General features: G+C 30.7%; 1 protein-coding gene across 4 annotated transcripts in view; it reads left to right on the plus strand.

Annotated features, from left to right (window-relative positions):
* LOC145668530 (sodium/potassium/calcium exchanger 5-like) overlaps positions 1–13,047 on the plus strand; it is a 172,669-nt gene extending 159,622 nt beyond the window's left edge. For all 4 annotated transcript variants that reach the window (XM_081736510.1, XM_081736511.1, XM_081736512.1 and 1 more), the window contains 5 exons: positions 2,515–2,616; positions 3,519–3,596; positions 4,891–5,082; positions 9,488–9,589; positions 12,537–13,047. In XM_081736510.1, the coding sequence (XP_081592636.1) occupies positions 2,515–2,616; positions 3,519–3,596; positions 4,891–5,082; positions 9,488–9,589; positions 12,537–12,838 (776 nt within the window). In that variant the 3' untranslated portion in view covers positions 12,839–13,047. The remainder of the gene's footprint in view (positions 1–2,514; positions 2,617–3,518; positions 3,597–4,890; positions 5,083–9,487; positions 9,590–12,536) is intronic.
* Positions 13,048–21,246: the final 8,199 nt, after the last annotated feature.

Genomic DNA, 21,246 nt, shown 5'->3' on the forward strand with positions numbered 1-21,246 from the left:
TCTAAATTTGTACATAAAGCAGTGTATATGAATAGTTCCTCATTGGGGGTTCGTAGTGGATTAATCCTTCAGATCTGTGAGATATTTGGTCTACGTCCTAGGCGTAGAGAACAAAAGCAAAGAATTCGATGAAAATACACATTTTTTTTCGGAAATCTTAGGTAAATTAAGGAGAAATTAAATCAATACAATGTATGGGAAAATGTAGAAAGGTGGTTGAAGAATTGCTCATCATCTGCTTTCTCATTGTCTTACCTTCTGTAAATAAATACCTCAATTAAGGAATGTACATAGATGGAAGAGGATTATTCATAACTTGTAATATATAAAGATTCTGTTAATCGTGATGTATTTGCAGCGTACTATAAATTTATACTATATAACAAAACTAATGTTTATGGTTTTAGATTGTGATTATGTATCTGAACTATAGATGTAGTACGTATCCTTGTACTTATACATGAACAAGTGATTTTCGTTTCACATTGATGAAACTACAGTAGACTTTTAAATTATGCGAATTCAATATTAAAAACTGAAAGTAGTAGAGCTGCAATACAGGAATACAGGAATAATGTACGAGATGGAACATGTTCATCTGATGCTAACTCTAGATGAAAAATAATTTCTTCTTCTCTCTTACAATTTTTAGTAAATAATTATTGAAACCGTAAGTTTTACTAGATCTTACTACTTCCGATTACAATAGCAGAATAAAACTGAGATGACATCTGTTCTTCGGATATTGAATTTATATAAAAGAAACAGTTTGTCAGCTCCTATAACCGCTTTTCCTATATGGGAATGAACATTGAAACTGGTAGTAATAGTAGATTTCTACTATTTCCAGTTCCAGTAGAGGAGTAAAGTCATATGGAACTTATTTTTGCTGTACTGAATCGATATCAAAACCTGAATTTCAGTATTATTTTTTCTCACTATGGTAATTAGCGTTAAACCCATAAACCTGTGAATTCCAATATTTTCGGTTTCAATTGAAGGACAAAGATGGAGATAAAACGTATTCTTGGGAAGGTGAATCCATATCAGAAATCCGCTTCTCACTATATTTTACCATTTTTGCTCTATGGAGATCAACATTCAAACTGAAGGTGGTAGTACATTTTCATCACTTTCGGTTCCAATAGAGAAATAAAGTCGAATATGGAACATATTCTTACGGTACTAAATCCATAGTAAAAATTATTACTCTCTGTCAATTACTATTTTGCACTATTGTGATCTTTGTTGAAATAGGAAATCTTAATTTCTTTTTCGTCCGATTCACAGACAAAGTTCAAATGAAAATAATTCTTGAAACCGCGTATCGATTCTGAAGCCCGCTTCTTGATATATCTTCTTTGGTTTTGCTCTATGGAGATCAATATTTAAACCAGAAGTAGTTCTAAATTTCTACCACTTCCGGGTTTAGTAGCGTGACACGGATGAAAATATTTTATTTTGGGTAGCTCAAGCTTTTCCTAAAATCACATGTCGCTACTATGATAATTTTTTCCTCTATGGGGATCAATGTTGAAACCGGAATGGTTCATTTCTGCCAATTTCGGTTTGAATAGAGGGTTTAAGAAAGGAGATGAATCCTATTCTTGGGATGCTGAATCGGTTAAAAAAAAATCTTGATATCTCTCAACGTTTTTGCTCTGCTACCTGTCGACAGACAGATGGACATAACCGTTTTTATAAGACTCCCGACACTTATGCATAACACACTTTGGAAGTCTAAAACAGATAGTAATAAAATAAAAATCCAAATCATAACTAATATATATAATATTTGCTAAAGAAGCATGCACTTCTTTCGTCACCTGTACCATCAGCTATTATCTTTGAAAGTCAACCTTCATTGTTTCCATTCAGAGAGAGCCCTTCGCCTTATTGAAAGAAATGAAGAAACTCACTGAGTATTTTTGAAACTTGAATCTAAGTATTCAGATAGAAAACATTCTAATTTAAGCCTATTTTATTTCTTAGTGTCTTTTTTAGTGTCGCCATACAATTAAGACATTTTCTAAATTTCATTAGTTTACAATAACATTTTAGCATGTATTAATAAAATAAAACAACAGTTTCAGAAATGTAACACACTTTTTTTTTATAAATATAGTTCGTGCTTTGGTCAATTCTGTTTTATTAATATATGTTAAATATTTTCAAAGCTATAATCAACAATAGACAATTTTAGGTTTTTAAAATATCCCTTTAAATTAGCAAGATTAAACGATAATTTAATATTTCTTAAGGAATGCGTTCACTAATATTATTAAAGTAAGTCCAATATGAAATTACATACTAACAGTTTTAAGTATCTACCTCACTTACTTGGCTACCCGTTTGACATATTTCATAAGTTTAGAATTAGATGTAGCTCTTGGGCTTCTTTTATTGTAATAGCAAAGAATAGAAATTGATAACAATTATGATTATTCTTTATTGGATAATATCATTTTGGAAATTTTAATTAATTAAACATTTTTTTATTTTTTTATTTTTCAGTATTGTATAATAACGTGAGGATAAGTTCTGCAGTTCACAAATTAGTCGATAATATGGCATGTTCTAATTCGTATAAAGTCACCACTCCAGAAAAGACCTCAAGTAAGAAAATATAAGTTTATTTTCATAGTCTTCATTTTTCAGAAATTTGAAGTTTGATAAAATGTACAAAATTCAGTTGCGATGAATAATTAACCAAACTATTTTTAAAAGTTTATATGTATATATCACTTGTCTGTATAGGAAAATTAGTTTATTTAAGTCTTCAGTATATAGAAATAAAGAAGTCAATCAGAATAATAATTAATGAAGTCATTATTATGACTACACAGCTTTCACATTAAATTAACAAAATGTTTCTAACCATTGTTTTCTTCAGTTAAAAACTCATTGTAAGCGCCCTATACCAATGCAGGCAACTACAAATTGTTTCAACGATCAACTGTCGTTTTCATTAGTGTAGCATTTATATATAACTAATCACGTTGTGATGTTGACTCCAACTAATGTATAACAGACAACTATGTAGGCCCACAGATGAAATAGATGAATAGTTGAAATACTATACACAGGAAAAATTATTGTATGTTACAAATTGCTTTTGCACGAAAGGTATTCAGTAGAGTGTTATATGACGATTATATACAATACTTAAAAACTCCCAACATAACACTTACGTGTAGATAATGTAAAATATGTTAAAGCGCATCCTTTCAAAACGAATGAATTGTTTAACCTGAACGCGGGAATAGATTTTTTATGGGTATGCTAACTAATATTTTACAAGTCGCAAATTTTGTACTTAATTCACTGTGAATTTTTGAACTCCTTTTTGCAACCCAAAGTTTGACAGAATAAACAAACAACGAAATAAAAAAAGGATCTTTAAGAAGCATAATTTTGTTAATTATATTAAATTTTATGTTCAACTGACAGTGAGTTTCTGACGATGGAGTCCGATATTTTATTACTTAACCAAATTATTTTCTCTCTTTTGGTTTCAGTTCCTACAATTCATCAAGACGTTGAGAACAAAATTAAACAATCCGATGAAAACACACATCTTTCTCAGAAATCATCAGGTAAGTATTTTTGTAATAAATAATTTATAGAATTATGCAAATATATCATTATAACTCTGTGTATTATATTATCTAGACACTAATAGTTGATAATCTTGTAAAGGTTGATAAGCCTAAATTAGTTCCAAGTCCATGTGGAAATACACTGTTCAGAAACTTATTATTTGTATTTAATAATCCAACAAGGCATCTCTTAAATTATGTGCAAATTGAGAAGCTGAAGAAATTAAATGAGTAACATTTTTCAATATTGAAGTAAGTACATCGCTAATAACATAAACACGAAATTCAAAACTGGACAGACAGACAAACTGACTCTCTCTCTCTCTCTCTCTCTCTCTCTCTCTCTCTTTCTCTCTCTCTCTCTCTCTCACACACACACACACACTACATAGATCAACCTGGGTGCACAAGTGCCTCCTTTCGGAGTTATTGGCTGCTGAAAACACGAAAAAAATAAACTTTAAAGGTACATAACTCCAATACTATGGGACCTACCGTATTCGGATCAAGATTTTATCTAGGAATTAGTATGTGCCCCATCCAAATATCCATGTTTCAAAATCCTGCGGTACTTCCGCAACAATTTTTATAAAGGTAGTTGGTGAGTACTTTAAATTATATGCCTGTAGCCAACTACCTCTATAAAAATTGATTCATGAGTATCTTAGGGTTCTGAAACATGGATATTTGGATAGAGTACATAGTAATGTCTAAATAAAATGTTGATTCGACTACGGTAGGTCCCATAGTATTGGAATTATATACATTTAAAGTTCCTTTTTTCATGTTTTCGGCAGCTTATAACTCCGAAAGGAAGCATTTATGCACCCAGGTTGGTCTATACTTTTCGTCTTATCTTGATGTCAGGAATGACCTCCTAAATGTTATCGGTGTTGTTTTGAGACGGTTGATTTAATTAAAATGAATAATTTTGAAATTAAATTTTTGTGTTGTCCCAGAGCAAATCGATCTCAGGATCACTTGTATCAAAAGCACACGCGCTAGCACTTAAACCAATGGGGAGGCCTATATCATTTCAGGTGTTTGTATACATATCTTAATATAATAAATGTTTATTTTTGCATAATATCTTGCTCAAGGGAAGAGATTAAAACCTGGAAACGCTCTTCTTCCGTACGCCGTTGAATTTGCAGTTTTCGAGATAATACAAAATGTATTTTTCCTAACATCGAATATAAAAATTTAATTTAATTTTCCAATTAGTTACAATAAATTCTTTCTGATCTCTTTGACTTTTACGAAAAAACATTTTTTTCTTTTGAATTTACAGATGATGAAAAGAAAAGTTGTTGGAGTAAAGTATCAGCAGTCATTTTTTGTCCAATCACTTTCTTGACGTACATAACAATTCCGGATTGTCAGAAGGAAGGAAAGAAAAATCGCTATCCGTTTACCTTCATCATGTGCGTGGTGTGGATAGCCATCTTATGTTATATCGTTTCCTGGATGATGACAGTTGTGGGTAAGTTTATTATTATTATTATTATTATTATTATTATTATTATTATTATTATTATTATTATTATTATTATTATTATTATTATTATTATTATTATTATTCTCTACTCCTTATCTGAGCAGGCAGCATAATAATATAGAAAAATCCAAGTATATTACTGTTTCTCTGTGGGGTTCCTTTCTTTATTCTAGGGTTTGCAGGAAGTTTCTTAGAATTCTGCATGTCTCCAGTATTATACTATATCATCTTGTTTTTCTTCAATTCCAATGGTTTCAAGTGTCTTTTTCAGTGTCTTGTGAACCACTTCAGTAATTGATATGATATTATTATTCGTATTATTTTCATATTTTTGGTTTTCCATTGTTCTTTTTACATTTTGGGCTAGTTGTTTGCATTTTTCTATTTTTTTCTCTATGGGGGCGCGGTGGCTCAGTGGTAGAGCGTTCACCTCCGTTGCTTGGGGTCCCTGGTTCGATCCCAGCTCGCGCTATGTGGGCTTTGTGGTGGATAAACACCGTGCTTATGGCTTTTCTCGGGGTTCTTCCGTTTCCTCCCACTTTCTTCATTCCACCATTTCATTCATTTCTCATCATCACCGTCTTCTTTAGCCTAACCGTAACCGTAGGACGTAAAACTCAAAGATTTCATTTCATTTTTTTATTTTTTCTCTATGTTTTCTATAGATTTGTTGTATTTGGTATTGTGATGTCTATTAGATGTACCTCTCACTTCTCTTTGCTTATTACTGTGATATCCAGTATGTTATGATGTACTTCTTTATCGATTAGTATTGTTCAGTCTCGGTAAAGTTTGGGTTTGTTTTCTAGTATGATAATTATAATACAGATAGTAGCTATAGATAATTATAATATGGTACTTCTTCTTGTATCATTTTCTATTTTATTTCTATTGCTTGATGTATGATTTTTGCCAACTTGTCATGTTTCTTTTTGTATTAAATTCTTGTAGTCATTGCGCACCCACTTGTGATATATTGTGTCGTTTCTAGATAAACATCTTCTGTATTGCTATCTTGTGTTGTGATGTTTTTCAATATGTTTTCTAGTATTTCATATTTATTACATGTCTTGTATTCCTTGGATAAAACTTTCAGTATCTGGACGTAAGTCTCCCATTCTCATCCACTAGAATGTTATGTATCTGTTTACATATTCTTGGTTGACTTATTCGGGAATGTCCTTTATTGTCTGTAAAGTTTGTATTACTTTCGATTCCTGCATCTGACTTAAATGGAGTGATGCATACTTGTGCTCCACTGGAATTATTGCTCTGTGTTATTTTGAATTTGATATTCCTTCTGTAGCCGCACGTGAATATAGTATTTTGTTTTCTGTCAATATGGTTCTTTTTTTTTTTTTCCTCTTAAGTGTGCTAATTTGCTCTCTGTCCATTTTATTTCTACAAATGAGTATGTTAGAATTGATATTGTAGATGTATCAATAGATTTACTTAAGTTCTTACTGTTGGGGTTTATTTTGCACATATCTTTCTGTCTTAGTTGGTAATTTTGTGTTACTTCTTTTATCATTTTGTGTTCTATTCTTCTCGATTAGTTGAAACCTAGGTACTTGTATACTTCTCTCGGCTTCACAGCTTCTATTGACTTTTGTTATTCTCTTACGTAATTAATTTACATTCCCTCCCTTGACGTATTTGTCTCCCTTGATTAATCTGTAGTGTTTTACATTTCTTTTCCGAAATGTTCTTGACAGATACAAGAGTAAAATTTGGAATAATCTTCGGTAGGCTCCTCGTTGGTTTTTCATGCTCATGTACAGTTTAATATATAATCTACTTTTAATTATACTTGTTTGTGTTGTCCAGTTCAGACAGTAGGTTGAGTCCTAAACAGTATAGCAGCGGGCTTAGGCATTCTCCTTGGCGTATATCTCCTATCTAGTTCTGTCTTATTATTATTATTATTATTATTATTATTATTATTATTATTATTATTATTATTGACGTTATTAATATATTTATCTTTCAAAGTAAAAATATTTGTTTCCAATAACAATGTACTAGTCTTGGCAGAAATTTGTTCGAGTCACTTTGTTCATTGTTTTACGTATGAATTTTCATCGTTATTTGTTGTTTTTTTTTTCTATGAATTAGTACCCGATTTATGAAATATCCAAATTAAGAGGGAGATTTTGATTTTCAATATTAAGATTTTAAAAAAAATATGTTGTGAAAAAATCAATGATAATTTTTTGAAACCAAAATTAGAAGAAATTTTCCCAGAAGGCCAGGCTTAACCTACTCTTTTCGCGATCCAACGTGAATCATATAATAAAGATATACGTAGTGTAAACTTTTCATTGAAACTATATGTATTGTTTCTTTGAGAAATGTAATCTCTTCAATTTTGATTTATGTGTAATATTTTCTGTCTGCATTTTCTGGATTTAGATTAGAGTAAGTTGAATTGTTAAGCAGGTTTCGACTGTTACGGAGAATTTTGTACAAAAAGAATGTCACTAATCCAAAACTGTATACGTATTTAAAAACAAAAAGAAAAGAAAAAGAAAATGACTTAAGAAGTCGGAGTTTATAACAATTAGTTCTATTATTATTGTTTAACAGAAAAAAATGTCTAAAAGTGAGACGTTTACCAATTAATAGATCTCATTGAGTTAAATAATTATATATATATATATGTAATGAATGTGTGTGTATGTCAATGTAAAAGATCATGCGTAATTTTTTAGAAAAGCGAGAAAAGGTATTTCTTTTCGAAAAGCTTATGCTGTACCAGAACCATGCCACCTATTAAGATGAAACTTATAACAACACCTCAGTTCGCTTTATTTCGTAGTATATTTAATATAAAAGATGGCTACTATTTACTACGGTGAGTATTCAATTATTACACACTATTTTCGATTAATTAAATGCACTATATTTCAAAATACTTACTTATTGTTTTAACTGCAATTTAATGCACTCCTATGTTATATGGTACCTTCTTAAATTATATTTTGATAATCATAGATAAACAAGTCCACCCGACTTGTCCTAACGACGAATTAACAAACATTTATATCTCTAACAACTGAAAAATAAACATTTGCAAAATAAGATTATTTATGACATAATATCATTTTCCTCTTCTTCTTGTTCTTCTTCTATTGTATAGCTAGTGCATACCTTAAAGCTCTTTTGCCCTAAATACTAAATAAAATAAATGAAGAACGAAGTAAATACATGTTATCGTTGTGTAAATACTTGTAAAGTGATACTGAAATATAAGCCCATTAAACTCCTTATTATGACACTAGCAGGAGTACGATATAGCTCAACATTATAATTAATTCTTAAACTTTAATTTCTATTTAACTAAAATATTAATCAGAGATAAGACATACATTACATGATAGATCACATCGAATTGTTATATGATAGATAACATCGAATTGTTCTGAGATAAGACATACATTATATGATAGATCACATCGAATTTTTCTAAGATAAGACATACATTACCTGATAGATCATATCGAGCTTAACAAAATGACATGACTAAAGGTAACTTCTAATGCGATAAAATCGAGAAAATAGACAAAAATTAATTTTATGGTGCTAAAACGTGTGTCATACATTGCCAAAAATAATTGATAGTTCAGCTATAACAAATTATTTATAGATACATTTATGTAACGTATATGTTAAAAAAAAAACTAACAGTTATGAACATACTACTTTAGTATCATAAAACATTGATTATATTAAACTGGTTTTCATCAATGCTCCTGTATTTATTTCATAACCTGAAATCATGGATAAAAGTTTGCAGAGTAATCACAATTATCCACCATTTTGATAAGTTCAAAAGTACATAGTCTAAAACGCAATATATATATATATATATATATATATATATATATATATATATATATATATATATTACAAATATGGTAACGGTACAAATATCCTAAATTTTCTGCAGAAATGCCATTGAACTTGCATAACGGACTCAAGTTACGGACACATGAAAATCAAGCACACAGAACGCTCTACGGCCTGTAGAGGACATATTACTCACTTCTACTAAACTGCCTCCCGGTTCGAGTAATAAATTAACAAAATCGAGAATATCGGCATATATAACACGTAATATATAACGAGACGTTAACAAGAAAAAAATGACATATCACCTGAGAGGTAGCACCTCAGGGAGAGAACTTCTGTAACGAAACGGGTCATTACACATGGGATATTCAAATTTTCTTCTGTCTGATAACTGGCAGCAAAAATTACTACCGTTTCGTGTAAAAACAAGAAATTAAATACTTTACAGTGTAGTTTTCTTGAAAGTAACTTACTGTTGCCGTAGTTGTTGTTGAAATTACATTTATTTATATATTTGTATTATGCGTTGTTTCCTCAGGTGACACATTCGGAATTCCCGATTCTGTAATGGGTTTAAGTTTCCTTGCTCTCGGAACTAGTGTTCCTGAAGCTGTCTCAAGCGTTCTAGTCACAAGACATGGTAAGATAATCTATTATATTCAACTCTCTCAACTTTTTCTACATATATTATGATAATTAAATTTGTTGCAATTTATTTAAGAGCCATACTGGTATGAAATACATCGTAAATAGAATATATAGTGTTATGTGTAATTTTTAGTATGTGAAGTGATTGACAGGGAAATGTGTCAGGAACATTTCTACCCTACAAGTAGTTTTATTTGGTTCTCTACCGTAGCTGAGAGTGTGAAAATAAAATAAAAATAAAGAAAGGTAAAGATGACTGAGGTAGTTGATATATAATCTTTAGTTTAACGCTCTGTTATAATAATTTGTAAATGTACAAGTGAACTATGAAAATATAACTTAATGATTAGACATCGAATGTTCAGAAAAATCCCTATTTTAGATGGACGAAGTAGTGGAAGAGTTAATAACAGATATATCCAAGTTATAAAAAACTTTTGTTGGTGTAAATGCCTCTTTGGGCTTAAATTTCATAGTGTTGTTTATATTGCATGTAATTGAATATTTAAAATTTGAAACGAAAACGCGGAGCCAGTAAATATAACTTACCGTTTAGATTTGGATGTACAGAAAATTGAATATGTTCGTGATTGTCACGTTACCGTGGATCATCTATTTTATTTTATTTTATTTTTTATAGTAAAAATATTCTGTACTCAGTTTGTGAATTGTAATTTCTTTTTTCCCCTTTTTTGGTGCCACTTTTTGATTGTATCTGAAAGAAATTTCAATATCCGATGTTAATATGCACGAAATAATTGATGAAGTAAAAACTAGAAAGAAATAAGAATATTCCTAAAAGTTCACCTCCATGGTGATTGTTTTCTACAAATTCTTCATGGAGTAATTAGAATCAATCTTATTATCTTTCACTTCAGGAGTGATTGCTATACTATTTTTTGTAATTTTTGTTTAATAGGATAAAACAAAGAACAAAGTAATGAAAATTATACCTGAATAATCCATTAATACTCCTTTTCTTAAGTCTATAATGTAAAGCAGTGTTTAGAGTATAAAGTAGTGTTAAAAAATTCCTTTAAAAAATTCGTTTTATCCCCAATTTTTTGATAAATAAACGAAAAGGTTTCTCGGTTTCATAAATGAATCTGTTTTACCTTGTTTATTAAAGAGATATGCAACTTATTTCATTACTAATTTTTCAATTTTTAAGTTTTTAAAAATCATTATTTTCAAGGCAATATACTCTTTAACTGTAAGCCTAAATTAATACTTGATTCATACAAAAAAGACATGTAAATATTATCAGCATTATGAAATGTTCTATATCTTGCTTAAAGACTTCGTCATGTCGAATACGACTAAATTGATGAAGGAGTATAAAATGTTATAGATTTAATTTTTTTTTACCAAACTTTTATATATATATATATATATATATATATATATATATATATATTTCTGCGAGCTTCATCCGAGAAACAAATTATATATCGAGGTAAGTACATCTACATCATCCCTTTAATTGGACCTAAAGTTGTGTAAAATATACAATTGTGAAAAAAGTGAAAAATATTACTGATTGCCAATCGAAATGCAAGGAAAATTTGTTTATCGTTTAATGTCTGTTATGCCGATTTTAAGTTATATTTTACACAATCGTAGATCCAATTTAGAGAGATCAGAAGATATACTTGTCTGGATAAGTAATTATTTTCCTCACATGAAGCCCGCAGAAGAAAAGTGGCCGAAATATCAGAAATAACAAAATAATCCACGCAAGGGTAAGACGAAACTTTATGTTTAAATATACGATTCGGGAATAAGTGTGAATAGCATATTGAATTAAATAAATGCAATAATAATAAATCAATAAAACTTAGTTGAATAATATTGAGAAATTCCTTTAGGCTTCTAATAATCAGATTTAAAAAAGAGAATTAAGGACAAAGAATGTAACACAGAAACTTTATTTTAGTCGCCTATCATTCACAGAAATGACAAAATAATCCACGCAACGAGAAGTAGTTGTTTACAGGAGTATTATCAGTAACACTGCCAGGTATTCATGCAAAAACCTTATTTCGTCAAAAAACACTATTTTGTGCTTCGAAGGTTTCAACTTAACAATGTTTCAAATTTGAAATTATATTTGTTTATTAAAGAATTACAAAAGGAGAAATAAGAAAATGGAACACCAAATTTTAAGTTTACGTTTTCTTTAAAAATAATGAACAAAACTCGTACTTCGCTCTATCGAGAACGAGAGGAACACGTTTCCTGTTTTATATTCTAAATCGGTTCTAAGGAAGACATTTCTTTTGAACACTGATATAAATTTATATTGTTTATTATTAAATATCTAACTCATTATTTCTGTTTATAATATTTGAACAATGATTAAAAAAAAAAGCATTAAGTATGTGATGTTTGTTTTACTGAAAATGAAATGCTATTCATAAATTCCAAATATGAGTAACTCCATTTAATCTGTTGCAAATTGATTCTGTGTTGAATTAGATTTATACCATGGTTAAGACTTTGCTATCAATGCATTAGGATTCAGGTTTTGAACACATTTTATTTTTGTTTGTTTTCAATTCTCGTTTATTTTAATGACTATGGATGTGTTTTCCGTAACGTTACTTAAAATTCATGACAAATAAATTGGATTCAAATGCAATTTTGTTGTTTATAACTATTTATTATTAACTGTTTAAATACGGTAAGATTTCAGATAATACGTAAAGGTATAAGATAGTTTAAACTTAATTCTACCTGAAAAGCATAATTAATTAGGCAAGAAACAGTGTGATCATCTATTTCTAAACTTGCCATAAAAGTTTGAAATTTGTTATTACTGAATTTTTAATTTGTAAGACAATCTATGAAGCTAGATTATTATATTTGCTAATTTCGTTCTATTTTTTTTTGTTATATTATATTATATTTATTATTTAACCAATGTACTTTATTTTTAGGATTGGGAGGAATGGGTATCAGTAACTCCATAGGATCAAATACTTTTGATATTCTTCTGTGTCTCGGAGTACCTTGGTTTATAAAGTCACTAATTAGTGGTCATACAGTCACCATCCATTCAAGAGGACTGGAGTACAGTGCGGCTCTTCTTTTGTGTAGTCTCTTTATTGAATATATTTCAATTGCTCTAAATAAATTCCGGTTGGACAAAAAAGTTGGTGCAGTTTGTATGTGTTCGTACGTCGTGTTTCTTGCTCTCGCAATTCTATTAGACCTTAATATTCTATTCAATATGGATTAGAAATATTAGTTCCAGTTTGTAAGAGTATTTATTTTGAAAGTGTTCTGATCCAGAGTTCTTGTTGTTGTATTTTTTCAGAAACATTTTTTTTGTTTCGTTTGTTTGTTTTCCTGTGTAGCGACTTTATTTGTTACGATGTGTGTGTATATATTATTATGTTGATGATTATAATAAACTTTGTTAAACAATTAAATCAATTTGTAATCAAATCAACTTATTTTATTCACATTATTTACAAATATTTATAATCTAAGTACAATGTTGTTCTTTAAGCTTTATAAATATTTATTTCTTTATCCTTTCTTTATAGAACGAAAAATGATAGAAGAAAATGTAACTGAAAGTTGAATTTAACATGAATATTTTTCTTTTTACAAGATTTATAATATCTATTTAGGAGTCTGATACTTCGATGAGAGAACAGCAAATTGTATTTATTAAGCAAATAATAATCTCCTTGTAGGTACTAAAGAAAATATTAACATATTGTTAGATGAATTTGACACATTAGAAACAGCCACAAAAATGAGTTTTAAATAAGGATAATAATGTTAACTAGAATCAAGAAACCTCTCCGTACTTTAACGTTTGAAATACAAACATCAGTGAGGACGTTAGGCCATTCAAAATAACACAAAATATATGTTTAAACCTGTGGTTTTCTTCGTAAAAATAATCTGATACTCAAGGATTTTAGTATTGAAGCTTTAAGCTTCTTCCATCTGAGGTTTTACTTGAAAGTTTTTGAAATACCCTTAAGAAATAAGCAGACGAAACAAAACAATAATTCAAGTCAGCGTCAGTGCCAGTGTGTATACAGTGTACGTCGAGTATACAGTAACATATAATAATGTAATTGCTATCATTACCGAGTTGCTATTTTTTAATGTTATAGGATCTTATCTAGTACTAATATACAACTTTTGGAAATGATTGTTTGTTGTCTCTAGGATACATCTGATTATGCCATATTCGTGTATGTTTAATATGGAGAGTGTAAACCTAAAATTTTACATTTACAAATTAATAAAATTAAAAATTATTTATCGTGCAACTGTAAAGGCCTAAACGCACGCAATTAGTTCACTTTCTATCTAATCAGTGGCAATATTTTAAGAAGGAAATTTTTTGAAACATAGTTTATTGATAAACATTTCAGAAGATAGTCTTTATTTCTATTATGCTGCATTACTTACTAACTATGATACAATGCTAAATCCATACTTTCATTCTAACGATAACACAAGATTGATTGAATCTTCTTTCAAGGAACTACTGTTTTAAAATTTTTTGAATTGACGAAAGATCAGATGCTAATTTGATATATTTCAATTGTTGCAATTTTTCATCTGAATTTAGTTTTATTAGACTTACAAACTATGCTGTGCGTAAGTATCGGAAGTTTTATAGAACGGTTACGTCCATCTGTCGAGATGTGTCAGAGCAAAAACGTTAAGAGATATCGACAAGCAGTTTGTTTATTTGCAATTGGTTCATCATCCCAAGAATAGGTTGATGGTAATCTATGTCTCTCAACCTATTGATTTGAAACACGTTAGACATTCTGCATTCAAATCGAAAGTGGAAGAAATTAACTATTTCCGGTTTCAACGCTAAGCACCATTGAACGAAAAATGTAATAGATATAGAGGCAAAAGGATTTTTGGAATCGATTCAACATACGTATGAAGAAATGATATTTCATTTCATTTCATTTCATTTCATTTATTTGCCTGTTTCATTAGCTTACAAAGCATGAGAAATTCTCATGTAAGCATTACAGTTGTCAGAAAGAAAAAAAAACATATACAATATTGTCAAGTACCAGAAGTATACATCATGCAATCTTTCTAAAAATACAAAACCACATAATTAGGTAACTGTTTCTACCACACCAGGCATGTACTCACGGGTAAGTATCTGTTTCCAACTCTTCAGTTAATGAGTCATTTAAATATTCTTTAATTGTGTAATAGCACTTTTCAGTGAGTAGATTATATAAAGTCTTACCAAGAATGGAAACATTGGTCATATTTTTCAAGTACAGAGGAAGTTTATTATACAATCTGACACAATTCATGTACACGGTTTTGCTTATATTAGCATATTTTTGATGCATCAAAAATATGTCACTACCTTGTCTTGTATTATGGCTATGAACATTTTTATTAAAGATAAAAAGATGCTTGTTTTTCACAGTAAAAAGAATAGATTTATAGATGTATAAGCTGGGGAGTGTTAAAATTTTTGCTTCTATGAAAACCTTTTTACATGACGATTTTGTGGGTAACCCAAAAATTATTCTAATCGCTTTCTTTTGCAATCGGAAAGTGCTTAAACTATTTTCAGCAGATCCCCAGTGTATTATGCCGAAGTTAATTAATGAATTAAACTTGGCGTAGTAAAAGCTAAGAAGTGCTTCTCTCGATACAGTACCTTGAAGTTTGTATAAGGCAAAACACACGCTACTTAGTTTCTTGTTTAAAGTGGAGATATGAGCAGACCATGAAAGATCATCACTTATGATTACACCTAAAAGCTTTGTTATGCAAGAATATTGGAGTAAGTTAGAAGATATTTTTATTCTAGGTGATATACGCGGTTTTCCTGGAAAATGAAAATGTAAGAGGATCGATTTGTCATGATTTATAATTAACCTATTCGCTGTTATCCATTTTACTAATTTGTCCGTAAAAATGTCAGATTTCCTCTCAACTTCTTCTATTGATTTTCCTGATATTATCATACTGATGTCATCAGCATATAGAATACATTTCGCTGGATGCATAAATTCTAACAAGTCATTTATATATATCAGGAAGAGAATAGGACCCAAAATGGAACCTTGAGGAACACCTCTGATTACAGTCGATAAAGACGAACAAGTTGTTTGATACCCATCTGCAACTAATTTTGATATTTGTACCGCTTGTTGCCTACTGGACAAATAAGAGAGAAACCAGTTGTGAGCTACTCCTCTAATACCATAAGCATACAACTTGCTTAAAAGAATAGCATGATCAATTGTATCAAAAGTTTTGGATAAGTCGATGAATAGGCCAACAACATATTTACTGTTTTTTAATTCAAGAACTATATTGGACATGTAATCAAGCAAGGCTGTTTCAATACTTTTCTTATTTTGGAAGCCATGTTGTGATGGTGATAGTAAGTTACATGACTTCAAAAAATTGCAGAGTCGTGACTTCATCACATATTCAAAAATTTTTGAAAACGTGGAAAGAATGGAGACTGGGCGATAATTTCTTACATCATGCATACTCCCCTTTTTATGGAGAGGAATTACTTTTGCCACTTTTAACACTGGTGGAAAACATCCTTTCTCAAGAGATAGGTTAACTAAATAACAGAGATGATTTACAATGAAAGGAAAACAAAATTTAATAACAGTCACTGGAACTTCATCAAAACCTGAAGATCCCGAATTAGACATCTTACTCAATATTTTCCGTAACTCCTCTACTGTTGCTGGAATTAAAAAGATCGTATGTGAATGCATTTGAAATTTCATCGAGTCGTCATAACTCGCTTGTATGGGGTCAGGTAATGGTACACTATCTAGAAAATAATCATTGAAGACATCTGCAATCCGCTTAGGTTCTTTAATAATTTCGTCCCCAACTTTAACATACTCAAAGTCGCTCTTTTTGTTGTTTGTTCTACCATTTAAGATTTTCCACATAGTTTTAGCTTTATTAGTAGAATTAAGTATTGTGGAGCTATTTGATAGTAATTTAGCTGTTTTAATTACTCTTCTGTATATTTTCCTGTACTTAAAAATATAATTTTGAAAGCTGTGAGGAAGTGATGTATTTATTTTGAGTAATCTATTATATCTAAATAGGTTACTTTTAGAAATTTTAATGCCTTTAGTTAACCACGATTTAGTGGACGACGTCCGGATTTTACGAGTAACTTTTGGAAACGCCATATTGAAGTAATGTAAGAAAGTTTCAAAGAAGTATTTAAACTTATATTCAGTGTTAGACGTATTGTATATGCCATTCCAAGACTCGTGAGAAAGCAAGAAATTTAGATATTCCATATTATGACTGGAGAAAATTCTCTTTTGTAACTGTGTATACTTTAGACTTAAGAACAGTGGTATTGTTTAAAGTGATTTTTAAAATAATCGCATCATGATCAGAGAAACCGGGATCAAATACTTCAAGGTTATAGGCAAATTGATTTTTACTAATGATGAACTGATCTAGCGCACTTTTATTATGACGTGTCGGTACATCCACTAGCGCTTGGAGATTGTACACATTCAGCAGATCTCGTAGATCGGATTTCTTTTTTGCTTCCACTATCCAATTTACATTAATATCACCACAGATGATCATTTTTTCAGTCTTTTCGTATGAAGTCCAAAAGACTTTCGAGTTTCTTTAAGAAAACAGTAAATATGCCGGATGGCGACCTATAAATGCATATAATACAAATGTTAACACTTGGTAATTTAATGGCTACAGCTTCAAAGTTAAATTCACAGGTAAATTTTGTAATATCTATTTCAGAAGCTTTTAAACTGTTGTGAACAAAGATGCATACACCTCCACGTTCGTGTGAAACACGAGAGAATTTAGTGATAAGATTAAAGTTTTCAAAATTGACCTCCTTAATAAGTGTATCATTTAGCCAGTGTTCACCAAGACAAATAACCTTACATTCTTTCAAATCATCAGCTAAAAGTACATCAAAGTATTCGAGTTTATTCTGGATCCCTTGTACATTCTGATGAAAAATACTTATTGTATTAGCTATCTTGGATTCGAATTTTCCATCTGGTGTGCTAAAAAAGTTACATTTTTTACGTTATTTTGTCCGGCTGCAAACGATACTGTATTATCATTGCTAAGACCTGTACGGGGGAAAGTAAGAGGAATGGGATCCCTGTTCCTGTTCTGAGCCTTAATCATATTACTTAAATTTTCACATACATGACGCTTTCCTAGATTATTCAAATGTAAACCATGATGGGTGTGAAATTCTCATGGAAGACTACTTACATCTAATAACTGTACATTTTTAAATCGACTACAAACTTTACTAATGATGCTATTTGTTTTATGTACTTCTGAGTTAACACAAGAACTCTTCAATAGATCATGCCGGTGTGGCAGATTAACTACTATTACATTTGTATGAGTAAGAGTGCTGAGTGTAGTCTTCAAAACACGGACAGCATCTTCAGACTCATTTTTTGACACATCATTAGTGCCTCCTATAAGTACAACAGTATCAGTATCTGAGAATGATTTCTGGTCCACACATGAATTTACAACGTTATTTAGTTTTGCACCAGGCTTAACAATACCTACTACGTTCATATCATCACACTCCTGCATTAATCTGGAAGCAAGACCACGACCGTGACTATCTCCTACAATGAACACCTTCCCTTGCACTTTTTTTACCCGATTTACTGAAATTGAGTTTCCATTTTCAACACCAAAACATGACTTACTGCTTGAATCCTGTGACGGAAATCTTGGGCGATCCTGCTGGTTTAAACGATCTACACGTCGCACTTGAATAGGCCTATTTCCTAGGCTAACTTGCTTTACACTATCACACTGGCCACTTAACTCACTGAATCTGTTTTTTGTTTCAATATTATAATCGTATTGTAGACCTGATACTTTATTACCCAGTAGTTTACCCTTAGTATTTGAGTTGCACACAGTGTCGTGTCTCTCTGCAGCTTTGACACTCCATTGGCAATTTGCTCTTGCACTTGCGTTGTGGATAGGGCTACAAATGATTTTCGGAGGGCTAGAATTTCCACTATATTGTGATTTCCTACTGGAAAAAGATGGTATCTTCACGCTGTTATTAGGTTCACTAGTAGCATTTGGGACTTCGGCCGTAATTCTTACGATGTCGCTCCAAGTCTTTCTATTTTGCCTTGTACTTAACGATTCTTGACCCAATTGTTGAAATTTATCTTGGCGTTGTAGTTGCTGGATATCTTGCGCTAAGAGTTCGACAACTTTACGTAATGAATGTAGTTCCTCAAGAAGATTTGAAACAAACTCAGCTGAAATTGATACCTCACTAAGTTGATTGTCATTTGTTTTTTCACAGCTACTACACGACATGCAAGACCAGCTTAAAATATTGGAATTTTTGTCAACTGCACTGCACTTGCCAAAATGAAAGAACTCCTTGCATCTTTCACACTTTATGCCGTTTTTCAATACTCTTTTACATTTACCACATTTAGTATTAACTGTAAAATTACCTGACATATGGGACCCATTTATACTGTCCAACACACTGTCCGCCATGTTTTATTATGCTCATCTGCATCCCTTCACTGAAAGCGGACATGGTAAAAATTTACTGTCACTACCAGTTTGGATATTCATGTCCATAAAGCGAAAATGGTAAGAGATAACGACAAGCGATTTGTTGAACGTCCCAGCAATAAGTTTCATCTACCCGATTTACCCTCTATTCAAACCAAAATTGGTAGAAATTAAGCATTGCCGATTTCAATATTTACTGTCATAGAACAAAACGACAATAGATAGCGACAAACAGTTTCTAGAATCGATTCAGCGTCTGAAGGAAGGATATTACCTTCACCTGTACCTTTCCAGTAAAACCGGAAGTGGTAGAAATTTACTGTTTCTTACGGTTTCAATATTGATCTCCATAGAGCAAAAACAGTAAGAAATTGTAAGTAGTGCATTTCTAACATCGACTCAGCTGTGAGAAACAAGTTCTATCTTTGATCTTATCACTCTACCGAAACCAGAAATGCACTACTTCCGGTTCCGGAATTTGCATAGTTTGGAAGTTTACCGTAATTTCACGCTGTGAAATGAAACTTATCTTTTGGGTAGCAATCTATATTTTGATTTAATACCTAGGAGCACTTAGAAATGGATTCATAATTGGAAATCTTGATTTTATCTTATCTACTTACCTTGCAGAAATTGACATCCGAAAACACTAAATGATGTTTCTTGAGTGAATATTTAGGAATATCTTGTCCTTATTATGTTTTATTCGCTGGTTATTAATTGTCAATTACTCGAACGTAAATGTATTTTTCTTTCTTCATTACATACAAGATTGATACAGAAATTGATTTCAGAGAGTGTAGTAATTGCGTCAGATTTCTTAGACTGAAAATACAGCGGACTTGTTAAATGGCTTTCAAATTGTTTTTAATTAAAACTAATTTCATCACGAAATTTTATAACCTTACTTTTTCCATAGTAAATTTGAAATTTTACTCTGGTCGAGAAGATAAGGTTTCGTCATTTTTTTTTTTTTTTCATTAAAATGTTCAATAAGAGGTCATCAAAGCTTTCACTGTAGCAAATAATTATGTTATCTAACGAATATTAGACTTTTTTCCTTAAAAAAGATCCTCTAAAGCTCATAAAGTTATCTTTTATTAAAGTAGTTGATTCGAAGAATTAACACGAGTTCGAAGAATTTGCGAAGAAATTCACTTGCAAAGATTATACGAAAAATTTTGAAATACAGTAAGGTTGATAGTGAATTTACTATATTACGATCTGTCAGGTATGAGACACAGTTTAGGCAGTTTATGACAACAATGTCAAGATCATAAGTATATTTCGTGAGTTTCTGTTCTTCTTCACCTGAAACTAAAGCCTAATTGCTGCTTGCTTAGTATATTCCTTCTAAGTCCATCTTCCAGAAATCAATATTTTCAATAGTGGTCTCTCCAACCAAAGCCTGTGATACTATAATACACAGTATATCACTGATAAATGCATTGAATTGATGAATCTAAGTATGATTTATTAGAATTTGTGTTTTAAGAATTAATATACTGAAAATCGAATTTGAGTCAATAAGATGTTTAGAGAATCAAACATAATTTCGCAATAAATTTTATGTTATTACATGTATAACATAATTTCCACAAACTGCGAGCTTTCACAATTTTTTACTATTTTTTTTATTCTCACATTGTAAATCGTACCAATAAACACGTTTATTTAGATGCTATAGGATTCATATTGAATAATGAAAATACCTTACCTTTGTAGGCACTTCAGAATTATTTTGTTTCAACACACGCTGATATCTTCTTCAGTAATCCGTACCTCATTATATACCAGACTCTTAAAAAGATCCTCTATGTCTTGAAGTAATTCTCTTTAACACGATATAAATACTTAACACAAAATGTGTAAATTGTAATGTTTCTACACTATAGCAGTGTCTTCATCAGCTCAAGAATGAAAGTGTTAGTCACATTTTTTTTGTATATATATATATAATGTTGTGCACCAAAATCTTTAAGAGAAAAAGTAGAAAAACATTAAACGTTCAAACAGAGGCATTTTTTCCTGAAGTTTCTATTTGGGGTACACGCTGATTCAGCCAGTTACATT

This window comes from Thermobia domestica, chromosome 13 (genome assembly GCF_964235325.1).
Source record: "Thermobia domestica chromosome 13, izTheDome1.hap1.1, whole genome shotgun sequence".
Classification (NCBI taxonomy): Eukaryota; Metazoa; Arthropoda; class Insecta; order Zygentoma; family Lepismatidae; genus Thermobia; species Thermobia domestica.